General features: G+C 46.2%; 1 protein-coding gene across 1 annotated transcript; it reads right to left on the reverse strand.

The window, feature by feature from the left end:
- Positions 1-2,213: 2,213 nt before the first annotated feature.
- SOX30 (SRY-box 30) lies at positions 2,214-11,432 on the reverse strand. Its single transcript, XM_019535290.1, has 5 exons — positions 11,340-11,432; positions 9,425-9,664; positions 7,774-7,953; positions 5,795-6,281; positions 2,214-3,625 (listed from the first exon to the last, which is right to left on the reverse strand). The coding sequence occupies exons 1-5, from the start codon at positions 11,413-11,415 to the stop codon at positions 3,232-3,234; spliced, it is 1,377 nt and encodes a 458-aa protein (XP_019390835.1). The 5' UTR covers positions 11,416-11,432; the 3' UTR covers positions 2,214-3,231.
- Between the last annotated feature and the right edge of the window lie 69 nt (positions 11,433-11,501).

Here is an 11,501-nt window from a genome sequence, read left to right on the forward strand (position 1 = left end):
TACAGCTGAATGACCTCGACTGTGGTACTGTTCACGGGGGCTCACCTACACATGAACACTGTACCCTTCTACCTTGCCCTTGCATAAGTAAAGCGGCACAATAGTACAGCTCCGCCAGCGTGGATGCAGTTATTCTCCTGCCAATGTGCGTATACCTGCCTGCCTGAGTCCTGAAAGGGAAAAGCAGCTCTAACAGCAGAGCTGAATATTGGTGCCAAGGTATCTGTACAAAAGGTTGTACAGAAATCATTCCTTTCGGGAGAGAAAAAGAATCACGCCTTCCATCAATATGACGATAGTGATACAAAAGACTTTGCGATGTCCAAGCTCTGATTCATTAAGTAGTTGGTAAATGAGTCACATGACTAAATGCAGCACCGGGCTTTTAATGTGGTTTTCTCTGTGCCTAGATATCTGGCATGGAAGCTAAGACCAGGCCTTCCCAAATGCTAGAGAAGCTTGCCTGCAACAAGCATACTACGTGTAGGACTCCACAGCTGCCTCCTCCTTTTGAGTTAGCTCTCTTCCGACGCATCTACAAATGCAATTAATGCTATTTGGCTTCACTGTGCAGTAAATTTACTACCTATGTATGACTAACTTACTGTACAGTAAGCACCTGCATGTGTAGATGGTGATGCTTTACTGTGCAGTAGATTAGTCTATTGTGCAGTAAAAAATGTCCCATGCTATACACGGCCTCTGTGTACCTGGTGTATCAGAAGTCTATAGATCACAGCTAATTAAAGCTACCTAAAGGATTTGGGTGCCCGGTTTTCATTATCATTAAAGGGACCCCAATCCTGAGGCCCTTTGACAGTCTTGGCCGAGGTACTGGCCTCAGTTGCCATTGGGGTTCAAGACAGCGCCATACAGCAGCTGGTCCTTGGTCAGCAAAAGGGAAACAGAGAGTTTATGGGACAAAGGGAATCTTTGTCAGACACCTCGGGCTTGACACCCCACGTTCAGACTGTGAGGGGAAAGTATGTTGTGCACATTGTCCTGTCCATGTGAAGGGTCCCTCTTATCCTGCCCCACAGCGTAGACGGGAAAGTGGGGAAGAGAGGGAAGTCATTCTCAGGGAATAATCCCACTAGCAGCTGCTTTACACTTTAGAGACATACTTGTGCAGGAATCAGTGCATTTGCCCACATGCTTTCTCAAGGGCTATATCAGTTTTCAGTCAGAAGCCAGTTTAGGAGCTAACAGACATTTTCTGCTATTTATAAGTTTTTCCCCTTAAGGCCTCAAACTCACCACAGAAAGGACTTGGTTACAACATGGCTGCAACAGGGAATGTACACAGGATTTAACTGCATTTTAGACATTTTAAATCCTGTAACACATTGCCCATGGAAAACTCTATGTGTATCTATGCTATTTATATTGATATGCCGCCATCCTTGTAGGTACAGTATATGGAAAATATCGATTGCATAGGTACATATGGTGTTATCGTCTCTCCTTAAAAAATGTTCCCTGTGGAACAGCAGTTTGAATAGTTATATATTAAGGATCACATAACTGGAGCCCAAGTGGGTCTCCACTGCTGTTACATGAAGTGAGACAGTCTCATTGAAACCTCACACTAAAAATGACAGATATTCTATATTTCTGAGGACAAGACTTCATGAATTAGTGATCGGGTGAGAGCAGAGCACATATGATGCTGCCTTTATCCATGCAAAAAGCAGCTCAAGACTCCTTCACTGAGTCTGAGAGCATTAGGAGAGACAGAAATACTCAGTTCATGCCCAGGGAGGTATGTAATGCGTGGCATAGGTGGAGTCTAGCTCCACAGCATGCGAACCGCAAGGTAATAAGAAAGGTTGGATCGCCCTGCATCTCCTGAACTTGCTGGCCAGAATCATGCCGATGGCCAGGATCTCTGGAGCAGAAGCTCTGACTGTTGGTCTCTGTGTAAAGCTGGGCAGGATTTGGCAGGGTTGAGGAGAATCAGCCCATGCGTTATAATGTACCATGGACAGTCCTCTTCAAACTCTAGGACAGCAGTGGCAACTCTCCTGCTGATTTCAAGCACAGCATAATCCAGTCCAATTTTTTCTCGTGGCTAAAAATGGGAAATGGCTACAAAACTGGAGCTCTGATCCCTAGGGACTGAATACCACAGGCTGAAGATCTCATATGAAAGGTCTGTTTAAAAGGCTTCATGAAGTTCATCATCACAACATACAACACTAATGAGATGCAGTTCATGTTACTTTATTTAAATATAACAAAAACAGAACAACAGAATTCCCAAGTGGAAGAAATGACCCCATCCCCTTCAAAAAGAATAAGAAAAAAATAGTTTATAGTATTAATTAAGTTCAGTACTATGAATTACCAGCTTTGGTAACAAAATCTGGATCTGAGCTACTCTTAAAATTCAGACACTTTTTTTCCCTCTATGAAAATTAAAATATTCTATAGAAATGAGTGTTAAGTGCACTCAGGGATCAAATCATAGTCCTCTTGCATAAGTTATTTTATAGCCCACGATTCTCTTACCCTTACTCCTGCCCTACCTTCTACCTTACCTCCCAAACAGTCCCATTTAAATGTGTGATACTACTTGCAGAGGAAGATGCTGAGCAAGGTAAGGGAGGTAAAACTGGGCCCTCTGTTATCAGTGCGCTAAACAACACTTTGCAGCACACAGAGTCTACTGAAAAGCAAACAAAATAGATTTTTTTTTAAATAAACCACTGTAGACAAAGGCAACGTGTACGTCACTCCTGGGCCCACTCCTCAGCTCCCCCCTTCTACTTTTATTGCATCAAGAATGACCTTTTGGTCATGAAACAGAATTATTTTGCTTGCTAAAATGCCCCAAGTTAAGGTACCTAAATAAATGCAAGTCCCATCAAAATCAAAATGCGGCCTAAGAATAAAGAGAGACAAGGTCCTGATTCAGGACAGCATTTTAAGCACATGCTTAAGTCCATCTCTAGCTAGGAAAGAACTTCAGCACCTGCTTAGAGCTACCGATGTGTTTGAGTGCCTTCCTGAATCTGGGCCCAAATGCAGACCTGCTGGAAGCAAGATAAACCCCAGAGGCTTCAGGGACAGCCCCAGGCCTATACCTGGCCCCTTGCAATGCAAATGGATGACCATTGAGGGGACTCAGGTTTCTCCTTCAACACACCGACTAAAAAGATGGTATTGGGCTAAAACATTTATTTTGTGTTTTAAAATTCTCCTGTAAGTTATCAGCATCCACATTCAAAATTACAAATCTCGTAACACTTTTCCCCCCTCCTCCTCCTCCTCCTCCTCCTCGCTGTCAGTCACATTAACTTGCTGGATGCTGGAGGGTGTTGACGGGGTTCCCGTGAACACGTTGTCCAGGGTTCCGATATCCAGCTGTGGCACGGGGTTTAAACATTCCTCCTCGCTATGGCTGTGGCTGTTGTAATAAGACACCCCCTCGAGGCTCTCACAGCTGTGGGAGTCTTCGCTATGTGTGTGTTCGTCTGGGTACTCCCTGAAAGGATAGTCTCTGTTCAGAGCGGAGAACATGGCTTCGTGCTTTTGGTACTGGTCTTCGTAGAAGCCGAGGCATTCGGGCACCGAGCTCGCAAAATTCCCATAGCCAAACGGAGGGCGGCTGTATGGGCACGTGCTGTGGTAAAAGAGATCAAAATACATTCAGTAACACCTTCTCCCATCGCACTAAGCTGTCTTATGAACAGACAATATAACAGACTGGCTATACAGGTATCCAGGCCTGCAGAGCTACCTTAATAATCTACATGAGCAAATCCACAGGGCATAGAGATAATGAAAGACGCCAGCCATGTTACATATGGTAAGAGGCATGTGCAGATTCTAGGACAGAGACACTCGCCTCCATGGCCAGCCAAATGGTGAATCCACATACAAAGCTCTGATTAATTTAAACAACACAACAAGGTGGTGATTATTTTGAATGTGGGAAAGCTGGGGCCTGATCACCTGGTCCGTGTCATCTCAGTTTGTGGCAGAGATAAAAAGAGGGTCTAACTATTCCTCTGATTTCTTTTTTAAATGGTGTCTCACATCTGCTACCTTGTTGGTAGACAAGGAGAGTATGTGAGAAGGGATGTGGGATTGGGCTTCATGTGAGTAACAGCTTCAATATCTTCCAGTGAGAAACTTCACAAGAAAGGACCACAGAAGCCAACAAGAAACATGCAACAAAAACAACTGCTTTCTGAGCCAGACTCTTTTATTCTGATTCAGGATCTTGAAGGCCAAACTGTATTATAATTTATACAGTGACACAGACATTTACAGCACTGTGTAGTCAGTACAGTGTGTGAAAGAAGTAATAAAAGCCTGGTCCAAAGATGTTATGTTTTACAGGCATGCACTGATGCAATGCATATGGAGGCTTCAATGGGACTATTCATATGTGTAAACTGAGCACATGGATCAGGGCCCAGAAGGAAATGGGCCCAGCGATTCTGGGCATGGCGTCATTTATATAATTAGTGCTACACAAAAATGTCACCCATTCACATGCAAACAGTAGCCTTCAGACAAGAACTTGCAAACGAGCCTGCTGGTACAGTTTGTAATTTTTCAGAAGCACAGTTTGTATTAGGACAGGGGTTGGCAACCTATGGCCCGTGGGCTAGGTCTGGCCATTGGATCCAGCCTGTGGATATGGGGCTTTGGCAGCATTCAGTGGCAGTGGGCTTTGACTTTGGGCACAATCCCTGTAACACTGCAAGAAGAAGTGCTTGTTATGGCCAGGTCCTAGCGCCTGCCCACCCTCCCCTGCCCTGAGGGGGTCATTCTAGTCTGCAGCTGGAAAAGGTTGCTTGGCACTGTATTAGAACACCAGACAACTCCCAACACCCATCCTAGATCTACTCAGAGTGTAGGGGTACAATAAACACAATAATTTGTTATGCTGAATTCCCTGTAAAACAATATAGGAAAACCAGTCATTACAAAGGTGCTTGCAGTCAGTTTAACCACCACCAAGGTACTATAGGTGAGGTATGCAACCCATGATTCACTGTCTCAAGGGGCTCTTCTACACCTGACTAACCCAAGAATACAAAGATTACAACAGAGTCTGCTTACTGTAGATCCCCAGGGCTTCTCCCATCGGGTTAAACCTATGCAATACTAATTATAACTGTATTCATAGAACTGCTGTCAGCGTGCTGCTTGTGGTGCTGTGTAGTCAGCTCAAATGCTTACCTAATTTTAATCCCATTTGAGCTTTCAGTTATGTAATTTCTCCTAGGTAACTTTTTGCAGAATTCAGTTGTCCTGTTGGACATGGCTTGGGATATGGTGACAGGGTGGCTTAAAGGTCCTGCCATGGCTCGATAAGGTATGAGGGCAAAGCCTTATTTTTGACCTGTGCTCACAGGCCATCTCCAGATGACGCAGCTGTAAGACTGGGCATTGGGTCATTCAGGCCGTGGAGTCAAAGGCAGTTGAGCATGTTCCCTGGGGAATCACTGCCTACAGAAGATGGTATGCCTTAACCCTGCCACCCTGAGGGACTGTGTTGGTCCAGCGAACCTTGTTGGGAGCAGAGTGGAAGGAAGCAAATGTTTTTGTTTGCCCAGGAGTTGCTAAAGCCTGCTGGAGCCACCAGTAAGTGGGCACAGCTTAGAGCAGCCTCAGGCTGAAAAGACAGCAGTCAAACTGCTGCTATGCCCAGCCCTGCTTTTCTGCACAGAGTAGCTTGAGCTGTTGGCTGTTCCTTCAGCTTGCTCTCAAAGTGATAGGTTTCTTGGATTTCTAGCACAGACACACTCACTGAACTTCAAATTGACAACGCTGTTACCTGGAGGGAAAGTAGTGAGGTCCGGGCAGGAAGTATGGGTGGTGGAACGAAAACCGAGGCGGCACTCCGAAAAGAGTGGCCGGGTGGCCAATGGGAGGAGGCTGGTAGAGGTGTGAGTGAGGGATGGTGGTGGCTGGAGGGAGCTGGGCGCTCCGCGGACAAGCAGCCACACTGGAGTACTCGTGGGGCTGGCTGGTAGAGGCAGAGAATCTGGTGTGGGTGATGCTCGTGCTAGTAGGGTTCCTGCTGGCACTCTCAATGCACACCGGGGTAGGTCTCTTCACAGAGCAACTGGATCCGGAAGTGACGTGGTGAGCTTCTGTCTGGGCAGGTCCCGTAAAGTGCTGTGGGGGGATGACTGGGCACAGGGGCAGACTGGGAGCTGGGACAGCCATGGACGTGGTGCTTCCCACACTGGGCTGGAAAAGCGTAATTGGGCCTGGGTGCTGAATGGAAGAAGCTGAGAGCTGGATGGTAGAAGCCTCACCTTTCAAAAACAAAAATAACTTAGCTGACTACTTGTTAAACAGAAGCCACCTCCTCAACACCACTTCCCTTCCACTCCCACTTTCAGGCTACATAGTGGTGAGGAAATGCATCTGGTGAATAAAGAACCAGTCACGCAGATAAATTTGCCCACATCCTCTGTGGTACTAAGAAAAGGGAAAACGTGGCTACGTTACACTGCCCCCATACTTGGTTCTTCTACCTATTCTAAGAAAGTATGCAATACTCAGCACTAGGTCACTGCTATGTAATTCTGAATCACTTGCCTTCTCCAACCAAAATGCCAGGGAGGTCCAGCAGGTAACAGGCAGCTTTTCCAGGTGGTACCCGATCAGGGTGTAAACCCTTCTGAGTATTACCACCCATGAGAAATCGGCAGGGCCTCTGTTCAGAGGCAACAGGAAAACAATAGCAACTCTTTCAACTCAATACTCATGTTGGGACCAGCAGTGAGTCCAAAGGAATCATGCCACCACCACTTTTTGATATGTATGAGGTCTTCTTATAAAATTCCCCCTCCAGGCACTGCCAGAGCTGCTTTAATTATGAGATAAGGGATTGCTGATCAAATCGGTGCTATGCTGCAGAGCCACGAGCTGTAGTGGAATATACCTTTTCCACTGACCAGCTTCCATAAGGAGGGTGCAATTCTGCACCCCCATTTTCTGTGCTTCTTCTATAACCTTAGTTTTGTGCATACAGAAACATGGACTTTTGTGCTCAGACTGTGACCCCTGGCACACGTGTGGCAGGAGGCACGATGTGGGCACTGGGGATCAGATCCCAATTGCACCCTTTCTACTTGCAAGTGCTGGGGGAATCCAGTGTCATGATCTCAGCCTCCCCACCTCTGCGCTGGTAAGTTGAAAGCCAAGTGCTCGCAGGTCTGGGGCCAGTTTGAGATCCCAATACAGTCCCTGGCCACCTACTGTCGGCACCAGCCTGAGACCTGCTACACCTTCAATTTCAGGTGCCCTACAAATTAGCCATAAAAATGTTCTACATTATAGAACACTATAGAACAATGTTATAACTGGTTTGGCATTTTCTGGCACCCTGAACTGGGGTTGCCTTGCCATTTATGCCATGATTTACACATTCATCGTGGCATAAATGTAACATGTATAAGAGGCCTGTATGAACACATGCCAGCTGGTCAGAACTACCTTAGCTCTCTGCATAGATCTGAATGATTGTACAAGGAATATGTGCCCATGAAAGCATGGTGCATCCATAATCTCATGGGCAAAGCTACACTGAAGTATTAGAGACCTCTGCAAAAAAATGTAGCCCAACCCATGCTTACTTCCCAAGAGGCTCCCCCTGCTAAATTCTGCTTTGTTCACAACAGCTTCTCTACTGCTGGGTTGTTGCTCTAACCACTTCTATACAAGCACATGCTTACAATGTATAGGAAATGGGTTTTCTAATTGACATTGAGAATTTCATCCAAGCTAATGAAAGAAACTCACAGACGGGATGGCCGATACTGCTCTGAACCCCAGGGATGACGACAGAATACGTGGGTGCCCGGAAAGGGTAAATGGTGGTTGGGTTCGTCGTGATGATATTCTGAGAGGTGCCGGAAAACACGGTGGAGACGGTCAGTGGGAAGCGTTTTCTTTTGCCTGGTCGTGGTTGATAAACCCAGCCTGTGGGGGAGTGAGTGAGTACGTATGAGTCCAACTGCCTATCTGGGAACTGGTTTCTTTCTTACTTTATTAGAGTATAAAACAATTCTGAGAAGTCTATGAAGATGTGACAGGGCAAGTCCTGCTTCTCTTTTAAGTCAGCAGTGAAACTACTATTTTGGGGAAGATTGGAGGCAACTCAAGGAGTGATGAACACAAAGCTTTCATGCATTTTCATACAAGCACCTGCTGTCTGCTTGGTGATGGAAATAAAGAACCAGATAGCCATAGGGACCACAGGTATGAAAGACACCACAAGCATGTACAGGAGAAAATGGCAATGCAGCCTGGATTCTTCTAAAGATGTATATGCAGCTAGGTTAAAAATGTGAAACTTTCTCTGGAAATTCACTGGCTCCTTAACTCTCAGCCACACCTGTGTAAATGTCATGTGTATCAATGGTGAAGGCTCAGTGAGGCCAGGCCTCAGTTGCTGCAGGCTTTCTCCACCGATAAGCAAAATCAGTCAAAAACTAACAGTTCCACAAGGATGATAGTGGGTCATTTGCCCCAAACATTTAAGCACCACTGTTTTTCTGCTTCTTTATGATGCATACAGAGGGGCTGAATGTTCGGTAGGACATGGGGTTGTTCCTTGTTTTCTGTTTGCTTATGACATAAGAAAAACAGGTTGTGACTACTCTTTGACTGCCTGAAGAATTAGAAGGATTATGACATCACAGACAAGTAAATACCTGATGTTTTCATAGCCTGTACCCAGACTGATTAAAACTCCTCAATTTGTTGGTTTTATGAGTACTATTAAACCAAACTTTGAGGGATAAAAATTCTTTGTTAAGGACTCAACTCCTTGCCCCCTTTGACTGAAACATTTCATCCTGTATTTGGTATCCCCAGCTAGTCCCACATCAGCATAGAGAAGCCCAGACTGGAGGCTTGATTCACATCTCCATAAGGGCAGTGTAATAGAAAGAGGCTGACACAGGGCTGACCACAGTAGCAAAGAAAGCTCTTAGCATTCTTGATGCTTCTAAACTAGCAAGTCATGAAAGCTTTTCTATTTCTCTTAATAATAAACCCTTTCCCCCCCAATGCAAACATGGATCTTGTAGTTGAATTCAGCATTTTACATGGACTTGCTGATTTGCAACATCAGTGTTGCAGTATTGTATTTCTGCACAAGACACAGCACCAGCCTCGCTAAATCCAAAACCTCCAATTATTGGAAATTGGGGGATTATGTTCAATAAGCTGACCTTCACTCCCTGTGTATCTTTTCCCTTTCTGGTTCCTGTTGGACTGGGTACATTTGCCAGGGAACACGTGTCCCTCTACCTTGCATTTCCCCTGTTGCAACCATCTACAAACGATCTATGCAAAGTGTTGCAGTGACCGGGGACATTTTCTGAATTCTGCGTCAGGACATGAGACTTTGCCTAGTGCTTACACAACAAAGAGGTGGTATATTTACCAGGAAATTCTTCCCTGTGCTTTTTTTTAATCTTCTGAGCTTCATCATAATAGGGCTTCTTTTGCTCCTCGGTGAGCTTGTTCCACTCTAATCCAAGCTGGACACTGATTTCGGCATTATTAGCAGCTGGGTTAGCTTTGGCTAGCGCTGGCCGGTGAATTCTTGCCCACACCATGAATGCATTCATAGGCCGCTTTACGTGACCGTTTCTGTCTTTGCTAAACGGGGTATCCGGTATCCCTACACAGCAAAATCAGGGAAGAAGATCATTGGACAGACGACACATGCAATTTTATCAGGGGTCGTATAAAAAACCCTCAGAAAAAGACAGACCAATGTTCTGAGCCTCCATGCATATATGAGGAATTACTCCTAGAAAGCTGCTGGAATATGGGAGCGGGAATGTCTCTGGTCTATTTGACATTAAAGCATTTCCTATTGTGGCATATTCCCTCTCCCTTTTTTAATACAACTCATACCGCAGTGGTTGATAATATAAATACATTGTGCTGGTTTGGTTTCCTTTTGGCCAGATTATTTTGCTATTTAGTGCTTGTATTGATAAGGGAACTCCAGTATAAGCTGTACCAGAGTAGGCATAGCCACAGTGACTCTGCAATGTATCAAAACTCTGGCCTTGGAAGCATGTTTCAGGGTGGGACAGCTCAACCCCCTATCCCATCAGCTCCTGGCTTTCCAGCAGATGCTGCCACAGTGCTAGTGAGTTTTGTGGTGTGGACACTTCTTTGCTGGAAGGACTGAGCACACTGAATGCTAGTGGGATGGCATCTGCTTCGGGTCACTACCAGTCTGGAGCAGAATCGGTGACCGGAAGGAGAGGAAAGTTCTAACTTCTGCACCAAACCGCTGCACAACCACGTTTACAAATGCTGCGACTGGGAGTTATAGATGCACAAAGCTTGCATTACGTTATTAATGCTTGTAACCCCTAGGCCAGTGGTTCTCAACCTTGCTTGCACCAGGACCCACTTGCGAACACCGACGGCCAGAGCCCACCCATTGTCCCTCACTCCCACATTCTTTTAAAGGAGAATCCATTTTTTAAAGTTTGTCGATCCACTTTTAGTTTCATTGCGACCCTATCGTATCATCTTGTGCCCCACTTGTGAGTTGCGAACCGTGGTTTGGGAAATGCTCAAGGCAGCATTCCTCAAGCGGCTCACAAGCGGGGCGCAAGACAATATGAAAGGGTCCCCCCGGAAGTCATGAAAGGCAGTGCTGGATTTAGCCTTCAGCTACTCGCGGTTTAGGGCCTCCCAACACGAAAGGGCCTCTAAATAAGAAAAACAAACTGGACATTTTTGTTCTAATATGACAACAATGATCTTACGAGGTCCCTTCCGGCCCTAACGTCTATGAAATCTGTGAAAAATACACAGTCTTGAGTTCATAAATTTGCGAAGAACGAACTGCCTGCCTGGAGGAGTTTCCCATGTATTGACTCCTCCGCGAAATCCTACGAAATACGAATTTTCATTTCTACCTGGGGGACCTTTTACAATCTTTTCTCCAATGCCCAATGACAGGCATTTGTGCCTGAACGCTTGCGATCAAAGAATTTGGGGGGGTGCAAAAAATCGTGTCGGTCCGATAAATGACATCCTCTCTACTACGAGTCCCGACGGCAGAAATACCCATCGTTCATCTTAAAATTTCACGAAAACCCCTTTTGATGGATTATTTTATCTTAAACGGGACATAGTGAGGGGCCTAATCCGGCGCCAGGCATGGGGGGGCCCCGGGAAAGCCACGCGTTTCTCCTTTTTCTCTGTTTTTCAAAGTTTGTCAGCCCGTTGTTGAAGCTGGCCATGCTCCGCAGGATTTCGGCGCCTAGGGAAGGCCGACCAACAGATGCTGACTCGACGCCTACGCGGGTGCGGGCCCCGGGGCCCACCTGCATCGGCCGGCAGCACCGTGAGGGGCACGTCTTTGGTGTCGATCTTCACCGAGGGCTCCAGCAGGGCCTGCATTTTGAGGGGCAGCGAGGGTGCGCTGGCAAGGGGGTCGCAGCCCAGCAGCTCCGCCTCGGCCTCCCTCTCCCCTGTGACCGCGACCG

This window comes from Crocodylus porosus, unplaced genomic scaffold, assembly GCF_001723895.1.
Source record: "Crocodylus porosus isolate Cpor-Errol unplaced genomic scaffold, CroPor_comp1, whole genome shotgun sequence".
Lineage (NCBI taxonomy): Eukaryota > Metazoa > Chordata > Crocodylia > Crocodylidae > Crocodylus > Crocodylus porosus.

Excerpts from the sequence above, each read along its gene's own strand:
- SOX30 (XM_019535290.1), bottom strand. The coding sequence starts at position 11,415 with ATGCAGGCCCTGCTGGAGCCCTCGGTGAAGATCGACACCAAAGACGTG. Across the intron at positions 9,665-11,339 it reads GGTGCTGCCGGCCGATGCAG|GGATACCGGATACCCCGTTT; the intron begins GTGGGCCCCGGG and ends TTTGCTGTGTAG. Across the intron at positions 3,626-5,794 it reads CCTCACTACTTTCCCTCCAG|CACGTGCCCATACAGCCGCC; the intron begins GTAACAGCGTTG and ends CTTTTACCACAG.